The sequence below is a fragment of the Monodelphis domestica genome, chromosome 4 (genome assembly GCF_027887165.1).
Source record: "Monodelphis domestica isolate mMonDom1 chromosome 4, mMonDom1.pri, whole genome shotgun sequence".
Taxonomy (NCBI): domain Eukaryota; kingdom Metazoa; phylum Chordata; class Mammalia; order Didelphimorphia; family Didelphidae; genus Monodelphis; species Monodelphis domestica.
This window is the reverse complement of record NC_077230.1, coordinates 168689036-168709913: the sequence shown is the minus strand read 5'-3', so window position 1 is coordinate 168709913 and position 20878 is coordinate 168689036. Positions and strand designations below refer to the sequence as shown.

The 20878-nt window shown below is 37.7% G+C and overlaps 1 protein-coding gene across 1 annotated transcript in view; it reads left to right on the top strand.

Moving 5' to 3' along the window:
- Positions 1-8569: 8569 nt before the first annotated feature.
- Positions 8570-20878, top strand: part of FAP (fibroblast activation protein alpha) — a 90750-nt gene continuing 78441 nt past the window's right edge. The window contains exons 1-2 of the mRNA XM_007494270.3: positions 8570-9240; positions 9560-9644. Coding sequence (XP_007494332.1) covers positions 9235-9240; positions 9560-9644 — 91 coding nt within the window. The 5' untranslated portion in view covers positions 8570-9234. The remainder of the gene's footprint in view (positions 9241-9559; positions 9645-20878) is intronic.

Here is a 20878-nt window from a genome sequence, read left to right as displayed (position 1 = left end):
GGGTCTGCATCCTGCATGATTCTCCCTCCAATTGTTTTTTGTGTAATATCAGTACTTCATTTCCCTGACCTTTTGTCCATAAATAAAGCATTCCAAATTTCTTTTCTCCCATTTTTTTCTATCTGCAAAATTATAGATCCCCAAAGTATTCTATGAGAAAGATCAAACTACCCAAAGTATGCTAGCAAATTTCTTCCCAATTCTTCTTTGTCTCACACTTAATAAAATAACGGAGGGTCATATAAAGTGTTTTCCATCGTAGTTGCATTCATGTGTCACTCTGATGGCTCTTCTTGGCTTATAGGTCACTACAGATTCACCACGTCTGTACTAGCACAACACGAATTCTTAGGAGGCCTAAAAGATGAAATCTGTCAGACTTGATACTAGGAAATTATTTGTCTGATGACTTCCCAAGATAGATATGTAATTATTATTTCCTTTGACCACAGCAACTCATTAGAATTATCTAAGAGGGCATGGAGAGGTTTTGATCTGTGCTAATGGAGGGAGCATACAGGCTGATGAAATGGATCTTTTGACATATCCAATGCATGTCCCATTTCCTCAGCTTTTTTATTGCTCATGACCTGTTCCTCCATCACAACTACACACAGAAATGGCATGCCCTTGATCTTGCTATCACCCACAAGTGCTCCACAATCATGTTCATGAACTTAGAAATCCCTCTATCTGATCACAATCTGTCATTCTATTTCTTCCTCTGCCTTGTACTGAGGTTCTTCATCTTCATATGACCTCCAATCCCTCTATTGCTCATTTCTTTTCCAGGCTATCACCCCCACACTGGCTACTGTGCTTGCTTCCCTTAACCTGACATCTTAGTGAGCTAGTTCAACTCTCCACTGTCCTCTCAAATCTCACAGTCTGATTGAAGATCCTGCTCTTCTAAAACCCATGTTTGAATTAGCCTCACAAGATTGCTGAATGAAGCTGAAAAAGAATCACAAAACCATGTCGACTGGATGCCAGGCTTGAAACTTTGGATGTTATTTATGATTCTTCCCTCACTCTCATCCCCTACCCCATATTTCCCAATCATTTGTCAAGTCCTGTCATTTCTATCTTTGTAACATCTTTCTTCCTCTGACATCGCCACCACCCTGGTAAACATATGCCTGGATTACTACAGTTGTTTGTTGGTTGGTCTCTGTGCCTCAATTCTCTTTCCACTCCAATCCATCCTCGACTCAACTAGCCATCTCACCCTCCCTCCATTCAAAAAGCTCCAATGGCTCCCTGTAACCTCCAAAATCAAATATAACAATTCTCTGTTTGGTTTTTAAAGCCCTAGATAATCAGAAGCCTTTACAATATTAAATATTACTCCCATCCTCATACTCTGTTTTCCACTGATAGTGATCTTATTCTTTTCCCTCACCCATGAAAATCTGTCTGTCTTCACAAAGCATTTCTCCAGCCTGCCCCCCATGCCTAGAAAGCTCTCCCTCCTGGCTTCTCTAGCTTCCTAAAGATCTCAACTGGAGTCTCAATTTCTACAAAAGACCTTTCCTCAGTCTTCTTCATCTTAAGGCTTTCTCTCTGAGCCCATTACCATTTTATATATCTTACATTTATTAATTAGATATATATATATATCGATTGTATATACTTGTTTACATGTTATTTTCACCACATTAGTAGACTTGCAAGCTTCTTGAGATAAGGAACTGTTTTTTGCCTTTCTTTGTTTATCCAGCACTTAATGCAGAGCCTGGCACATAGTAGGCCCTTAATAAATGTTAATAGACTGGACTGACTGACCTCATGAAATGGTAGCAGTCAGGGGCCCTTAATAATGAATAATTCTGTATTTTGGATGATTGAAGGAATCTTAGAAATCATTTAGGCAGTGTGGGAGAGATTAGGTTTGGATCAACACCTCACACCCTACACCAAGATAAATTCAAAATGGGTGAATGACTTGAACATAGAGAAGGAAACTATAAGTAAATTAGGCGAACACAGAATAGTAATACATGTCAGACCTTTGGGAAGGGAAAGACTTTAAAACCAAGCAAGACTTAGAAAGAGTCACAAAATGTAAAATAAATAATTTCGACTACATCAAATTAAAAAGCTTTTGTACAAACAAAACCAATGTAATTAAAATCAGAAGGGAAACAACAAATTGGGAAGCAATCTTCATAAAAACCTCTGACGAAGGTTTAATTACTCAAATTTACAAAGAGCTAAATCAATTGTACAAAAAATCAAGCCAATCTCCAATTGATAAATGGGCAAGGGACATGGATAGGCAGTTTTCAGATAAAGAAATCAAAACTATTAATAAGGACATGAAATGTGTTCTAAATCTGTTATAATCAGAGAGATGCAAATAAAAACAACTCTGAGGTATCACCTCACACCTAGCAGATTGGCTAGCATGATAGCAAAGGAAAGTAATGAATGCTGGAGGGGATGTGGCAAAGTGGGGACACTAATGCATTGCTGGTGGAATTGTGAACTGATCCAACCATTCTGGAGGGCAATTTGGAACTATGCCCAAAGGGTGCTAAAAGACTGTCTGCCCTTTGGTCCAGCCATAGCACTGCTGGGTTTGTACCCCAAAGAAATAATAAGGAAAAAGACTTGTACAAGAATATTCATAGCAGCACTCTGTGGTGGCCAAAAATTGGAAAATGAGGGGATGCCCTTCAAATGGGGAATGGCTGAACAAATTGTGGTATATGTTGGTGATGGAATACTATTGTGCTAAAAGGAATAATAAAATAGAGGAATTCCATGGAGAGTGGAATAACCTCCAAGAAGTGATGCAGAGCGAGAGGAGCAGAACCAGGAAAACATTGTACACAGAGACTGATACACTGTGGTACAATTGAATGTAATGGACTTCTCCATTAGTGGCAATGCAATGACCCTGGACAATCTGCAGGGATCTAAAAAACACTATCCACAAGCAGAGGATAAACTGTGGGAGTAAAAACACCAAAGATAAGAAACTGCTTGACTACAGGGGTTGAGGGGACATGACAGAGGAGAGACTCTAAACGAACACTCTAATGCAAATACCAACAACATGGAAATGGGTTCGAATGAAGAACACATGTGAAACCCAGTAGAATCGCGCATCAGCTATGGGTGGGAGGTGGGGAGGAAAAGAAAATGATCTTTGTCTCCAATTAATAATGTTTTGAAATGACCAAATAAAATATTGTTTAAAAAAAAGAAATCATTTAGGTCAATCCTATTATTATAATTAAAGTTTCTATAGTCAGACCACATTATCTCTAATCCCAGTTTGCTAGTGAAATTCATATTCATCTTAAAGAACTTTATCAAGGTAGAAAATATAGATAATAAGTCTGAAAACAAATACAATTTAAGCACTTTTACTCCAGCTCACTAGTATTTAGTCATGCCAAGCAGCTTTTATTCTTAAGTTTTACTATATGGGATATACAATATATTTAATATATGAACTATATAATATATGAAAAGTCACTACATTTCATGAGCTTTTCAGGATGCAACACTAGAGAGAATCACATTATTCTATTAATGTTTCTTCCTTAATCTACTTTGCTAATGAAATAAGTTCCTGGGCCTGTATGAGTCATAAGAAAGTAGAAAATAATTTTCACTGCAATAAAACATCATAAATTTAATTATGCAGTTTATTAGAAGACTAGGTATTAATTATAAATCAGGAGGGTTTTATTGCATATTTTTCTTTCATATGTTCTACTTGTCAAATTCAGAATCAAATCAGATTGAGTCATAAAATGGTAGAGATCAATATGAATTCAACCATTTTCATATATCTCTGGTAGCCCCTCTGTCCATGATTATATATGAATGACACATGTCATTGCCTTCCACTCTCTGGTTACCTGGGATCTACTCTAAAAGCAGCTAGGTCATATAGTGGATAGAGTACCTGGAGTTTGGAAGTCCTGAGTTCAAATCTGGACTGAAAGACTAATTGTATAACCCTGAGCAAGTCACATAACTTCTGTTTGACTCATTTTCCTCAACTGTAAAATAAGGATAATAATGATATTTACCTTACAAGGTTGTTGTGAGAATTGAGTACACTAAAATTTGTAAAGCACTTGGTACAATATCTGGTACAGTCAATAAATGTTTGTTCCTCTCTCTCTCTCTCTCTCTCTCTCTCTCTCTCTCTCTCTCTCTCTCTCTCTCTCTCTCTCTCTCTCTCTCTCTCTCTCCTTCTCCCTCTCTTCTCCCTCTGTCTTTCTATCTCTTTCTGTCTCTCTCTGTCTCTCTTCTCTCTGTCTCAGAGTTTCTCTCTTTCTTTCTTCGCTCTCTCTCTCTCCCTCCTTCTCCCTCTGTCTTTCTCTCTGTCTCTGTCTCTTTTTCTGTCTTTCTCTCTGTCTCTCTTCTCTCTCTGTCCTTCTGTCTCAGACTCTCTCTCTCTCTCTCTCTCTCTCTCTTTTTCTCTCTCCATATATATATATATGCAATTTATTTGCACATATTACATACATATGTGTATGTATATATAAGCAGATTGTATCCTCCATTAAAATGTAAGTTCCTTGAGCACAGAGACTATTTTTTTCTTTTTCTTTGTAACTTCAACACATATCACAATGCCTGGAATATAATAGGTATTTAATAAATGTTTATCAACTTATTGTTGATTGATTGGAGAAGTGGTAAATTGAGTGAGGTGATAAAGGAGAGTAAGTGCACAGGAGTATAATGCTTCTTTTTAAAATGAGGTACATGGGCCATAGGAAGAGCGATGTATCTCCTCTGTGTCTACATAAAGACAGGCTTACTTGGGGATTTAGTTCTAATGTGGTTTTTGCTTTAAATGCACTCTGAGAGGCCACCTGACATGAGACTTCTCTTTCCTTTGCTAATGACATAAGTTCCTGGGCCTAACTTGTCAGTGTTGGCTTCCACCCTAGAAACACCCAAGGGATGACTGACTCCAACCACTGCTTCAGAACAAAATAATGAAGTAATGGTCTGGCTTTGACTAATCACCGGGATTGAACTACTATTGTTAGACAATGATAGATCATTTTAGTCATAATTTAACATATTCACAAATGTTTCTTTCTGCGTGGTACAGGGAGTGTTTAATTAGAACTTTCCACTTTGGACACATGATGAATGACCAATCAGTCTTGGCCCCTCCATGATCCTCCCCTTCTCTTGGATATGCTCGCCTGCTTTGGCATCTAGAACTCTATTCTTTCTATTGCCTTTGCAAGATCATCATCTATCTTTTTCTTCTCTAAACACAGGTGATTCCAAAGCTCTGACTTGGAGCCTTGCTTCTCTGCATATTCCACTCCTTGGCAATCTCACTTGGTCATAGTCCTGTCTATTAAGTAACCAAACCTAATCTCTTTTGGACCCCAATCCCGTGTCTCCATCTGCCTGTTGAACACCTCCACCTGGATGTCCTGTTAGCATCTCAAATTCAAAATGTCTAAAATGGAACTTATCATGTTCCCACTAAACATGTAGCTTCTCCAAACTTCCCTATTTCTGTTGAAAGCATTAACACCCTCCCAGTCATCCACATTTTTGGTTGCCAAGTTATACTTGATTCCCTCACTTCCTTATCAGTTGCCAAGTCAAGCTGGTTCTACCTCCACAAATCTCTTGTATTTTTCCCTTTCTCTCTACTTATATCACACTACCCTAGTTTAGGTCCCCATTATCTCTTGCCTGGATATATTACAAATTTCCCAAGTGGTATCCTTGCTTTCAGCCTTTCTTCCCTACCATCCATCTTTCTAAGGCACAGATCTGACCTCTTTGAAAAATAATCAATGGCTCCCCTTTGTACAAGGAGAAAACATAAACATTTCAATTCAGCACTCAAAGCAGTACTTCACAACCTGCCTCTAAATACATTTCTAATCCTATTACAAATTCTTCCTTTTCATGCCTTCTGTGTTCCAAATGCACCGGCCTACTAGCTGCTTCCTAAACCTGACATGCCATTCTGGGTTTCAATGTGGTCATGAAACCATCCCAAAGCTCAGAATTCAGCTTGTCTTCCCCAGGCTCCTCACCTTATCTATGACTTTCAGAATCCTTATTTTATTCAAGGCCCAATTTGGGTGTTAGACCTTGGTGTTCCTTTTTCCTTATCATTCTGGCCCAAGGTTGTCAGTATCCTCTCCCTGTCCCAATCATCTTGTATTAATTTATCTGTGTATTTGTTGTAATAACAATAGCAAAATATTATATAGAGCTTTTAGTTTTGAAGAAAAGCACTTCCCATATATATATATATATATATATATATTATTTGATCATATTGTAGACAACTCTGTGAAGTAGGTGCTTATAATTGTACCCATTTTACAGTTGAAAAAACTAAATCTGGAGGGAGTTAAGTGACTTGCCCAAAATCACCTAGCTTTCTGACATTGGATTTAAACTCAAATCTTCCTGAATACAGGTCTAGTTTGCTATCTCCTATGTTATGTTCCCTTATTAGAATGTAAGCTCTTTGAGAGTGGGACCTGCATAGCTTTTGTCTATGTAGCTTCAGTGTCTCACACACGATAAGTGCTTGTTTACTTGAACTGATAATAAAGAATGAAGGATTTTGACTTTGATTTTCATTTGGAACTTGGATCCCATAAGTCTAAAGAATACATAACCTGCTAATGAAGGTTATGTATTCATTAAACTCGTTTTTAAATAGTCTTGTAGGCTTCTATGATAACCATTGTTTGGGCATATTTAATAATTATCACTAAAGTGAATCCCTCTGCTAAAGTTCTCTATTGTCACTTCATCAGTGTTGAGGCAACCCTGGGTTCTTGAAAGTTAAGCCAGCCCCGCACAAGCTCTGCCAGGTCCCACTAAGCTGCAAAGGCTACTTTAGGTCTGGCAACACCCAGTATATTTGATGTCTGAAGAACAGGCTAACTACATTCAGGCAGGCTCAACACTGGGTTAATAACAAGATGACAGATTTTTTTCAGCAATCATAATGTTGAAAACCTAGTCTAAGTCCCACAATTGTTAGGGTCTGTCTGGAATGTATGTATTTTGGATTTTATTTTCCTTGTATATATTGTTTCCTCACTCCCTAGAAGGCAAGTGCTGTTTTACTTTTTCTTCAGATCTCTAACATGTGGTACATAGTAGGCACTTAAATGTTTGGTAAATGAAGGAATGACCTACCTGTTAAATTGTGAAGAAATTGAAATCCGCTTCCGTGAAGGGAGTATACATACTAACAAAAGCACACTTTTAACTTACTGGAATAGGAGTAAAATGTACAGATTTTTCTAGAATATACGAAAATATAAAGCAGGCTTAATGTCAGTTTTATTTTTATCAAAACTTACTGGTTTTCCTTTAAACAGATTTAACAAGGAGGTATATGTAGAAGTCACCATTTGAATCATATAAATGGCTCTACATTTTAGCCAGTCTAAGCTATCAAGTTAAACAGACACACACACACACACACACACACACACACACACACACACACACACACACCCCTCAAAATTCTCACCTTCATAGTTTTCCTCTATGCTACTGGTATGGACTTAAATTAGTTTGTACTTCATCCCAGAACACTGTCTTTCTCGTGAGAGAGCCTGACACCTGAAGTTTTTTGTTGTTGTCACCCACTTGGCACTGTAGCAAAATTCATCTGTAACCCAGACCAGTCACCGGCCAATGAAATTTCTCATTCCCAAAGCTAATAATATTCCTTTTAATTACCCTCTAATTGTTTATTAAAGAGGAGCTGTTCTGCAGAGATTTTCTCTCCAAAGCACAAAACCGTGTTAAGCTTGTTGCATGCAGCTCACTAGAGTGGAATTGCTGGTTTGAACGGGCAGAAGAATGAACAGAACTGCCCAGAACATTATCTCTGAACAAGTCCCAAACTAAGAGGAATTATCCCAAGCAGAACCACAAGTGAACAGTTTGCCTGAAGGTCAAGGACAGGTTAGTAGCTTTTGCCTTAAGATGTCAAAAATGGAGGATGCCCCTTGGGTAACTGGGAGGGTCTATCTGGTCAACAATAGGACCCTTATTGATTTCTCTGGGGCCAGAAAGGTTGATCTCATTTACTGGCCATCTGCAAATGGAATGGAGATGTCTTCCAGAATCCTGTGGTGGTTATGTCTTTGTGCTAGTAAGTGCCTAATGACTCATTTTCCTCAGCAGCAGTTTTCATAATACTGGAATTCAGTGAGGTGTGTCTGGGGAAAGTCTGAGTGTGAACGCTCTCATGTCAGTTTCCCAGTCCCTGCTGGAGGAAAATCCAGCTGGTACCCAGACCAGTAGGCTAAAATAAATAGCAAACAATAACACTGACTGGCCCACTTTAACATACTGTCCATATTCTTGAGTTCCTCATTCCAGAACCAACTAGAAAGTCCATTTTATTTCAGGAGGAAAATTTTGCATTACTGTTACATTTGTAACAGTCATTCCCACTGTGCTCATGGGTATTTGGTGAATTATTTATGTGTCTTAGTTTTTACAATATGTTCATACATATCTAACTCATAAGCATATCAGTCTTTATTCTTTAACTTAATTCAGACATTTGATTTTTAAAGAACTTCTATATTTAACAAAATTGCATGTGAAGTTATATGGACAAAAGAATTACACCCAGAGAAATAGTTATTTTTCTAAGGATTTCTTAAGCTCCCCAGAGAGTCGGAACAGACGAGGAAAATTTTATTTCTTATTTAGTCCTATATACCTTCACTGTTGATCTGTTGTTAAAAACTGGGCAGTTAGTACATATTTGGAGAAAACGATGATTTACTTTTAATCCTTCATTTAGTTTCAAATAAAGTTATTCTAAACCCAGTGGTTTTCCAAAGCTTACTGCAAGTGATTTCCAGAGGGAAATGAAACATAAAACTGGACATGTATTTAAAAAAAAACAAAACAAAAAAACAAAACTATATGTCAACGTAAGCAGATGTTGGTGTACAATTTATAAGGATGGGGAAGCTATAAAGCCTCCCTGGAGCCACCCACAGGTCATTTTAAGGCCAAGAATGCCCCCAAAATCTGTTTCTAATTTTACAGAAATCCTTTGAAATTTGGCACAGCATTCAAAAGTACGCGGAAAAAAAAAGAAAAAAATCCCTGGTCTTGGGTTTGGCCTCCAACTGCGAAAACAGACTGCTTCTTTTTAACTGCTCTCATAGATCCAGTGACCCACACTCCGAAGAGAGGATTTTCTTTCTTTCAGAAACATCTGGAAAAATGAAGGTTAGTATATGGAAAGTAAATGTCTTTTAGAGAAAAAGTGTTGGATCTATTGTTAGGAAATTTTTCTGTTTAGAAGGTGAGACTCTTGTTCATTAGTATTTACTTCCTGGAGGGGGCTGGGGATAGGAAATTGTACTAAATATAATGCAGAAACATAGTTTCAGAGTTGGAGAGGTTCCAGCAATTACAGTCAGATCCGTGAAAGAAGACAATCAAATGCTTTGTGGGGTGGGAACAGGAGGATTTAGGTGCAAATACAATTTTGCCGTTTCAACATTTGAGTAGACCCTGAGAATATAACTAACTTTCTTTTATGTAGCTCTGGCTCAAAATTGTCCTTGGAGTCGTCACTTGTGTTCTACTTGCCCTGCTTGTGGTCTGTATTGTTTTACGTCCACCAAGAGGTAAGATCTTCCCATGGGTTACTCTGTCTGTCTTGCCAGAATGTCCAGAAACTTGTAATGTTGACACCCATGTTTCCAAATGGTTTAAACATTGCCTGAAGCTTAATTTGTCAAAGGTAGCTATTAGTATTCCTATGGCTTTAAAAAAATCATAAAATGGCATTAGTATTCCAGATTAGAGACTTATTAAACCAATGAAAATCCCCATTTGGAGATTCAAGGTGAAATTTTAACACCCTCAGCCCCACCAAATCTCTCACTATCACTCATCCCTTGTGCATATACTTTGGCTATTCTAAATGACATGGATTGAATAGATTCACAGATAATTTCTATACTTTCTCAGCCTTCTTGTCAGGCTTACTTTGAAAACAAAAAGTTATGGGACTGAAAATCTCAGGAAAAACTGTGTATAGTATAGAGAAAATCAAAGTATTCATTTAAAGAGTTAGAAGAATTGATTGAATAGCCCAGGAATACCTAAGTATTGGCGTTCTCACTGAAAGGTATAAACTTGGACCCAGATCAGAGAAAGAGTCGGTTCTTACATTCAGATTTAGACAACAGAATACTAGAATCTAAAATTGAGTGTGTATACAGTAACAAGCAATCACAGTGGGCAGGCAGAAAAGAAAAGTGTCACCAGAATAGCTTAGATTCAAATTTCATTTAGTTTTTCACTAGAAAACAAATATTTTCCCCTTATCCTATGGGGTGGCTTGAATTTTAAATTAAATGTCCAGATAAGAATAACCTATGAATTTGGTGGCATAGTTTCTTGATGTGAATCTTTTTGAAAAGAAAGCCTTGCCTTCTAAGCAACAGGAAAAAATAATACTAAAACGCCCCAGACTCCGATGTTTGGAAAATATGTGGATAATGCATTGTATTGGCAAAGAGATCCCTTCAGCTGGAAGTAAATTGATAGCCATAGGGACATCAAATGGAAACAGTATGATTCTTCAAGTTAAGAAAACACACAGCCTGAATGCTTCAAGAATTTCAAGGACTACAATGAAAATGGGCCTCAGAAAATACATTCCTTGCAAATATGCAAAACTTCCCCAGAATTTTCACAGATTTAGAAAGGGGATAGGATTTAACAGAGGGTGAAAGCAGTATTCAGAATGTCGTTATTAAAAATAGTTTCTTGCCTTCGATGCTTTTCATCACTTCTTGCTGCTATCTGGTCTCAAAGGAATGCTCACAGGCTGTTGAGGGGTCCCGTTGGCACTGAGTTACACAGGGAAAATAAAACGGATCAGGATTTCACCTGAATGGTTTTGTGGCCACATTACAAGTGCCCCTGCAGTGGTCAGTGGTAGCTCAGAACTGGTTTTTACCCCTCTGAGGGAAAATCTGGTTAGAATTAGCACCTGATTTTGAGTCACTCAAGAGGACATGAAAATGACCACTTCCACTTTTTCCCGCATAACAAATGAATATTGGGGGGCAAAGAAGAGCACATCTTGTTCTAACTCCATTCCAGGCATGTACATTTATACCTACATGCCTGCAGACCTACAACTCACGCCTACAAAAGAGAATTTAACCACCAATTTTTTTTAACCAAACTCGTGACTTTATTAGAAGAGGGAGCTCCCAATGAAGAAACATCCGCAGCAGAAGCAGATGGGAGCCTTCTTTGAAACTTAGTCTTAGAAAGTTGCCCAGAGCCCTAAGAAATTATGTGAATTGCCTAACGTCACCCAAGCCAATGAGTCAGAAGCAAGACTTGGTGGTCTCTGATCCTCCTCACTGAAGCTATTCTTGTTCCTATGCTATTTGAAATTTGCTATTATCAGAGGTGGCTAGTGGCTCAGTGAAGACAGCAGTGGGCCTGTGAATCAAGAAGACCTAAGTTCAAATAGGACTTCAGATACTAGCTGTATGACCAAGAGTAAGTCATTTAACCGTAGTTTTTTCAGATATAAAAAATGGATAATAATAGCATCTATATCTGGGATTACTGTGAGGATTAAATGAGGGAAGATTTATAAAAGCACTGAGCACAATGCCTGGCACAGTGATTGCACAGCCATTTATGATGTATCCCATTTGGTATTTTCTTGGCAAAGCTACTGGAGTGGTTTGTCATTTTCTTCTCTAGCTCATTTCACAGATGAGGAAACTGAGGCAAAAAGGATTAGGGAGGGGGGGCAGCTGCATAGTTCAGTAGATGGAGAGCCAGGCCTAGAGATTGGGGTTCCTAGGTTCAAATCTGATCTCAGACACTTCCCAGCTGTGTGACCCTGGGCAAGTCACTTAACCCCCATTGCCTAGCCCTTATCTCTCTTGTCCCTTGGAGCCAATACACAGTATTGACCAAGATGGAAGGTAAAGATTTTAAAAAAAAAGGATTAGGTGACTTATCTAGGATAATATAGCTAGTAAGTGTCTGAGGCTGCATTTGAACTCAGGTCTTCCTGACTTCAGGCCTGGTGCTCTATCTAGCACACCACTTAGCTATGTACCTGGCACACAGTAGGTGCTCTATAAATGCCTTTTCTCTTTCCTACTGTCAAGCACTATAGACATGCATAATAATTCTAGTTCAAGACTGTTCATCTACTCTTAGTGTTTGAGAAAGATGAGGCTCACCCTAAATGGAAGAAATTTTCCCCGGCTCTGGTATTTCTGTATTTTAGTCAGCTCTTAGCCTATTCATATTTCAGATTGCATTTGAACCCAGAAAGAAACTTAACAAAGAATAAAGTCGTTAGCAGTCAAAGACAGAAGCTGGTGTGTTTGTTCAGATCACCACTCAGTGTATAGCATCCAGCTAAGCCTGGCATCCTAATACTGAAGCACACTTGGCCAGGTTTTTCTCTTCCATCCTGAAAGTTCAGTATGTATGGTTTGTTACTGACAAATCAGAGATCAATACAACCAAATTAAAAAGTTCACTTAAACCCTAGGGGAAATGATTATCCTTTAAGAGAGACTAAAAGTCAAATCTCAGTATAAAAGTGTTCTACTTTTGGATTTAGGTCTGTAGACGACAACCCATGGTTAATCTTAGTAGCCCAGAGGACACAGGTCAAAAGCTGAAAGGGAAATTCATTGGCAGGCTAGTCCAATGGCTAATGCTCCTTTTAAAGATGGGGAAACTGAGTCTCAAGAAAATCATTAAGTGGGATCCGATAAGTAGTAAGTACCAGAGTTCTACACACTCCACAATTCTTCTTGCCATTACATACCCATAACACTGCATTTCTCTGACTTTGGCCATCTTGCCTAAAATGTTCTGCCTGTTCTGCTTAGAACACAACCAAGGAGGGAGGCTGGGATTTGGTTTAGCTTGTTTGAATGGAATAGCCCCTTACTGTTGTTCAGTCACCCTACTCTTTGTGATCCCATTTGGGGTTTTTGTGGCAAAGATACTGGAGGGGTTTGCCATTTCCTTTTCCATATGGGGAAACTGAGGAAAACAGGGTTAAGTGATTTGCCCAGGGTCTCAGAGAAGTCATGTCTGAAGCCAGATTAGAACTCATGAAGATAAATCTTCCTGATTCCCAACCCAGTGCCCTATCTATTGCATCACTTAGCTGCCCCCACAGTACTAACTCCACCAATAGAAGCCCCCATTGTCATTAAATTCATGTTTCCTGTTATTTCAAGATGGTTTTTTGTTTTGTTTTGTTTTTCACTCTTATGAAATTGTTCCCACCATATTACGTTGGAGCTTAAAATATGCCCTCAAATATCCTTAAAGGAAACAATATTTTTGCATGCATACAATTTAACTAGAAAATAACTGTTATAAAAATTCTACATTTGTTGTTATTTCTTCATCTAATTATGCATCTCTTGTTATTCTACAATGTTCTGGGATAATTCTGAAGGATTTCTGACAAAGAATGCCTTTCACCTCCAGAGAAAGAACTGTTGGAGTCAGATGCAGATCAAAACATAATCTCTTTCACATTAGTTTATTTATGGTTTTCTTTTGGGGTTTTGGCTTTATATGAGTGTTCTCTTACAACAATGACCAATGTGGAAGTATGTTTTGCATGATACTGTAACCCAGATCAAATTGCTTACCATCTCCAAAAAGATAGAGGGAAGGGAGGAAAACAATTTGGATCTTATAATTTCAGAAAAACAAATGGTAAAAATTGTTTTTACATGTAACTGGGGAAAAGGTATCTTTGAATAAAAATTTTTATTAAATAAAATCAATGGATCATAGATTTAGAGCTAGAAGAAATGATGAAAGAAGCCAGGGAATCCAATGTTCTTTTTTGATGAGGAAACTAACATATAGAAAAAGAAATTCATTTGCCCAAAATTACACAAGTAGCAGAGTGAAGATTCAAACCTTGATATCCCGAAATACTAATCCAGGGCTGATAATACAGACAACTTCTTAAATTGTTAGGCAGTTAATAGATCTTAACTCATAGGTAATCTGCATTCAAAGCAGGTAGTCAAAAGGAGTTCAGTAATACTCAAAGTGAAGAATTGATTCAGAGGAAATTGTAAACACTTTATGAAGTCCAGGGAAGGAGATCTAAGTTGTTTAAAATTTTTAAGTTTGGAAAAATTAAAAGGAGTGTGACATAATCAGTTAATTACTTTTCCAAATTATCTTTAAAGAAAATGTTTGGCTGACTAAATGTAATTTCATATAAATGAATTTTGTCTAGGAACTGATTAGCAGAGGTTGCTCTTCGTTTTCAAAAAGAACCAATGACATCATGGGGTGATGACTTGTGTGTGAATTAAATTTAAGAGAGGACAATAAGTATGGCAGTACTTGGGAAAATGTAAATAAAGAGCTGTAGAGACAGCAAAAAGTAAGGAGTAAAACATGATAAAAGCAGTGAGTCTTTTGGGATTATATTTCTTAAAGCTGTGCTTCCTTGGGAGATTTATTCAAAGAGTGCAAGAACTAAGCATTTATTACCTCCTTTACAATAAACCCGGAGACTCTGAAATAGGACCACATCTTAGGCAATAAAGTATGATGGAAAGAACAAAGAGTTCAAATCTCCCCACTCTGATACTTACTCCTGCAATACCCTAGGCAAATCATATAACATCTCTAGGTCTCAGTTTCCTCTTCTGTAAAATGAAAAAGTTGGAGTAGATGACCTCTCTGAGGTCCCTTCTGTTGCTATAATTCCTTTTCTAGAATCACAGAAGTGCTAACTTTGTAAATGACTACACGTCAGGATGGGGTCAACATGCACAAACAGATGTTTTGTTACTTTTATGGAGGCAACAGATATGTGCCATTTATGTGCCCTATTCTGTGTCACTTTGTAAACAAGATAAGGATTTTCATTTCTGGGCAGTTATGTAGGCAGAGGGACAGAGAGAAGTGATGAATCAGATATTATGGGCTCACCTAACTATATTGCCCCATGTTGTTGACAAATACATTTAAAAGGACAGCAGATGCATTATAACATCATATCCTTTTAACATTTTGCCCTCAACTGTTGGGTCCAGATTAATATAATAAGATCAATAGAATTCCAAATAAGTATGATCACAAAGTTTTAAAAAGGGGTTGAAAATAGGAAGATGAAAGCATCATTAACTTGCTTGTGAATCATTTTTGTGAATTGTAATTTCTTGGATTCATAATTGAAACAATTTTCTGCTTTGCACTCACATAAAAGTCAGAAAATTGCAAATAATTAAAATACAGTTAATTAGTGTTTAAGTGGCTTATGAGTAACTACACCAAATATGGGCCAACAAATTGAGTATAAGGACACTGTCAGGAATTAAGTGTTAATCAAGTAAGTGCTAGATATATTTAGAAGAAGGATATGTTTTTAAAATTCATTTCAACTTCTGCTCAACTATTGGAGATCACAAAGGATGGCTGCCAAAAGTATGGTTTTAGCAAAAGATTACATTTTAATATTGAAATATTAGGAAAGAAGTAAAAATTCATTCATATTTATTGAACGCCTACTACGTACTTTGATATTATTAATGACTATAAAAGAAACATAAGACAGTCTTCCCAATAAATGTATTTACACTATTATTAGGAGACAGTTCTTATATAGGTGAAAAAATTAGGGAACATGAAATATGGATACTTTGGGAGAAAACAACGTTCTCAGTTGTTTTCCTTGCTATGAGTTTTCACTTAAATCTACACCGATACTTAACCAATTTCTTTCCATAACTCTACACTCCAACCTTTGAGATATGTAGCAGAAAGCATGCTGAACTTGAGAGTCAGGAGAGACCTGAGTTCTGACATTTATTAGCAACATGACCACAAACTAGTTATTTAACATCTCTAAACTTCAGTCTCTTCACATATAAAATGGAGATATTACTTGTCCTTTACAAATCATATCCTGGCCAGAATTAATGTATTTTTCTCAGATAGTAGCTGCAAATAAAAACAGTGGCAATGGGTTTGGGGAGGATTAGGAGGGAAAGTAAATCAAATTCAATCAACCAAATATTAACTTTGAAATTTAATTTTGAAAAGTTATCAGTTATCTTATCTCAAAGGATGTTTTGAGGAACAAATGAGTTAATGTATGTGTAAGTGCTTTGCAAGTCTTAAAGTGTTACATGTCAGCTATTATTACTCAGAGGAATTATGCCTGAGGACTACTGCTCTACTAACTCATAATCCCAGAAAGCCAGGGTCTGAACAAGATAATTAGTTTCCATGTTGCATAAGGGATGTGATTGGCAGGAGTCCAAACTGCCATTCCTGGACCAAACACCTGACAACATTCCACATTCCACAGCATTTGAAAGTATCGATCTAACCAGAATTGTGCAGCTTGTTTTGTAACCCAGTAAATGTAGCATTCGCTTTTTCAATTAGTCCCTTAAATTTTAAGAAGAGAAATTACTTCCAAATCCTAAACTATGATACTTCTGGCGGTAAAACCCACGCTTCACTTCCCCCCAGGCCCTTTGCCTTGAGCTGACTTTATTCCCCATCAGTCTCTCTAAAGCTCCTTCTCTATCACACCAACAAACCAAGGAATTAGCTTGCAAAGATCTTAATCTAGCTGCCATTACCTCTCTTTTAAAAAACTTTTAAAATCTTTTTTTTTCAGTTTCCAATTTTCTCCCCCCCTCACCCACATAGAAAGCAAGAAAAACAAAGCCATTGCTATCCAAAACAGATCTCTTAGTCATATTCAAAAAAGAAAAAAAAGAAAAAATATTTGCTTCAATCTGCACTGAGGCTATTGCTTCTCTGTCTGGTGATGGATAGCATGTTTCATAATGAGACCTTTGGAATTGTGGTAGGTCAACATTTTGATCAGTTACTAAGTCTTTCCAAGTTGATTAGCTTTATTATTTTATTGTTACTATGAAGATTATTTTTTCCTTCAGAAACTGTCCCCTTCATCATTTCTTATATAGCATATTAAAATTTCCATCACGTTCACATACCATCACTTATTTAGCCATCCCTTAATTGATAATCATCCCTTCAATTTCCTATTCTTTTCCATTACAAAAAGAGTTGCTATTAATATTTTTGTCTTTATTGATCCTTTCCCTTTTCCTTTGATGTCTTTGGGGTACAGACTTCTGCCAGTATCTTCTATTTATACTCAGTTTACTCAGACCACTTTATATCCTCTATACCACTCCTATATAGCCCCTAAAATAATAATATAACCTTTGGTACAGTGGAGAAATCCTTGGAAGAATTTGAGAATCTGGGTTCAAATCTACCTCTACCTCTTATGATTACATGACACCTTGGGAAAAGTGACTTCTGTCCTAGAAAGTTATCTCCCCTCTACAGTAGTTTAGTTTTCTCACCAATAAAAAGGGGAGTTTGAACTATATGATTTCAAACTATAGGATATTGAACTAGGGATTTCATGATCCTAAGTAATAAGATCTAGTTACTATGTTGTAGAAACTTTTCCAGTTAATCTCATCCTTCACTACATGCGCTGTGGTGGTGATACTATGGCATGTATGCCAGAGGGGGCACTCAGAGACCTTTCTGTGAGCATTGTAATAGTTAAAGTAATTGTAAAGGATTGAAGAGATACAGGGAATAAGGAAGTTTTGTAACAGGAACTGGAGGAGTTACAGGAACAGAGGGAATATGGATGCTGGTGAGGTAAAAGGAGAAAGATACCCCCCCTGCTGAGAGGAAATCTTTGAAAAATGGGGTTCCCGAGAAATGGGCCAACTATGATAGCCTGAGGGCATGTCTTCTTTATTGATTGATACTGAAGATACGCCAGAGCAGGTAAGCAGGGACCCCACTGAGGGACAAGCCTCCCCCCCACCTTCTGACCAAGGTTGCCCAGCAGGGATCCAATAAGGACTGTTAATAGTTGAATAGTTGTTCTTGGGTTCTGCTCCCTCTATTTCCACCTGAAATGATAGTCCTCTTATCTGACTGCAGTTTTATTAAATAAAGATGAAATTTAATAACAAGTTTGGATTGGAAAGATATCAGGGAAGAGGGAATCGGGATTTCCCTAGATTGAGTTTAAGTCTCTCTCAGCTTTTGAGCTGAGGTCAGGCCTCAGGCTGGTGGAGGGTTTCTTTTATTCCTGTCTAAGCTAATCTGTACTAGCTTTCTTAAACTCAAAGTCTTTAGCAGTAGAGCAGCAAGAGGAAGAAAAGGTTCTGATTTTCAGAGCTGATTGGGCCTGTCTCTTTGGACTGATGCCCCTAAAGACCAGACTTACTTACTTACAAACTGCTCCCCTTAAATCCTTTTGCTCTATGACAATGATCATAGGAATCATGGTAGAGCACACAATTGGGAAAATCAGGAATAGAGGTACTTCTTTCCCGAGACAGGGAGAGAGCACTCCTTCCAGTCCAAAGGCCAGGAAAGAGAGTCCTCGAGACCACCTGTCACTCTCCAAGTTCCCCTCTCCCCACCAACTGTCATTCTTGTCAATATCTTCTCTCTAGCATTCCAACTGCTGTTTGTTCCACCTGAGTGGCAGAAAGTCCAAACTTGCTTCAGTTTTCCTTTCCACAGCATGTGCACCATTGCCCCAGCACAGAGTTTGCCAGGGTTCATTACTAGAAAGCCAGAGGGATGTAGGGCCAGGATGCAACCTTTACCATTTCCACACATGCCTGAGGACATCACCCACCCCTCTAAAAGGTTCATCATCACTGCTAGGGGAATGATAGCCTTTCCTTTCTGGATAATTCCCTTTGTTTTCTCAATACTTGTTCCACAGTCAAAATGTTACCTCAGCCTGAACTCAATTAATTTGACTCATCAAAGCATAGGATTGAGAGCTTGAAAAAATATCTAGAAATAATCTAAGTCAAACTCCTCTTTTTGAAGTTGGGGAAAATGAGGCTCAGAGAGGTGGTTATAGGAGAAGAGCTGGTATTCTGTACAAACTATCTATTTCCAAACCTGGTGCTCTTTTCCATCCTCTACATCATTCTCAGTGGCTGCCATCTTCAAGGGAGATCATAGCTTGGTTAACCTCAGACACCATTTGCAGCCTCCTTCAGTCAGCTAGCTATTCAACAGTTAAAATATCTTATTGTTTTTCTCTGTATCAAAGCCAAAAATTAAAAACTGACTCTGCCTCTGCTCATCTTCAAAAATCTCATTTGCTTTTCATAGTCACATATTTAATACTTTCTCTATTTTCTCCATCTCCCTAGTAATTCCCCAAGCCAATCAATGGATACCATAGGGATCCATGCCTCACAGGCACTGGAGTTCTTATTCTCCTAATGATCATTTGTGTCATAGGCCCATTCATCCATGGAAATGTATTACGACCTTAGCTTAGCCTTAAAAAAGATGTTCTACCTTACTGTTCTCAAATGACCTAGTTTATTTTACTCTAGAATAGTTATTTGAGTTCTCCCTTGATCAAATATATTGGTCTAAGCTTCCATCTCCCTGTTATTCATCCTTCTTCCAGCATGGGGGCTCCTCCTGAGTTACCTTTTTCACCTTTAAGACTATGCCCCATTTTCCATTCCTCCCACCAGATTTCACATTTCTGGTTTTCCTGCAGACTGAATGATATCCCTTGAACTTAATGATGAAGAGGTTCCCCCGCCTTTTGTTCTTCTATGACCATCTCTTCATTATTGTTCTAGCTATATATTTACAAGGAGACAACTAGCTGGCTCAGTGGAGAGAGAGCTAGGACTAGAGTCAGGAAGTCCAGAGTTCAAATTTTGCCTTAAATACTTACTACCTATATGATCCTGGGAAAGTTACTTAACCTCTGTTTGCTGTAATCTACTGTAGAAGGAAATGACAAACCATTCCAGCATTTTTGCCAAGAAAACTGCTTGCACAATATGGCCCATGCAGTCATGAAGAGTTGGAAACAACTGAAAACCAACATATATTGATAACCTCTGGTGATCTATTCTCTCCAGGTTTAGTATTTTTTAAAAATTTGACAGTACCAATGAAAAGAACATCTACACCATGTTCTAATCCTCAGCATGGATTAGCAGAGAGGATGATATCAAATCTATTCTCAACTGAGGTATCTAGGAGGTGTAATGGTTATGGTGATAAACTTTTGAGGTAGGAAAAATTGAATTTAATTGTGGCTCATACTTTCTGGCTATGTAGCCCTAGGCAAATCAAACTTCTCTTTTGTAAAATAAAATGGTTGGGCTTGATGGTCCCTAAGATCTCACCTAGCTTCAACTCTATGGTCATTTCTTTTTTTTTTTTATAAAAACCCTTACCTTCCGTCTTGGAGTCAATACTGTGTATTGGCTCCAAGGCAGAAGAGTGGTAAGGGCTAGGCAATGGGGGTCAAGTGACTTGCCCAGGGTCACACAGCTAGGAAGTGGCTGAGGTCAGATTTGAACCTAGGACCTCCCATCTCTAGGCCTGGCTCTCAATCCACTGAGCTACCCAGCTGCCCCCTCTATGGTCATTTCTTTTGCCTCCTCAGGACCAAAATTTAACCACCAAATTCTAGATCAAAAGACAACAAAAGAAAGCACAGAAAGCACCAAAGTTTTACTTTTTTTGTGAAAACAGTAATATTCTCTGTGGGATGAAACACATTTTTCATCTGATCCCATAGTCTTTTATTTTTCTTATGTAAATTGTCACATTCTAATTTTTTATATTAATCTGTTTAAGTATTTTTATCATTCTGACAGATTTTAAGGTCCATACAAAAAGAGATCATGTTTAATTTAGTTTTCTATCAAGTCTAGTACCTATTAATGTATGCTTTGTGTTTAATAATTATTTCTAGATATTTAATAAATAGTTATTTTTGAATAAAAGCATTCAG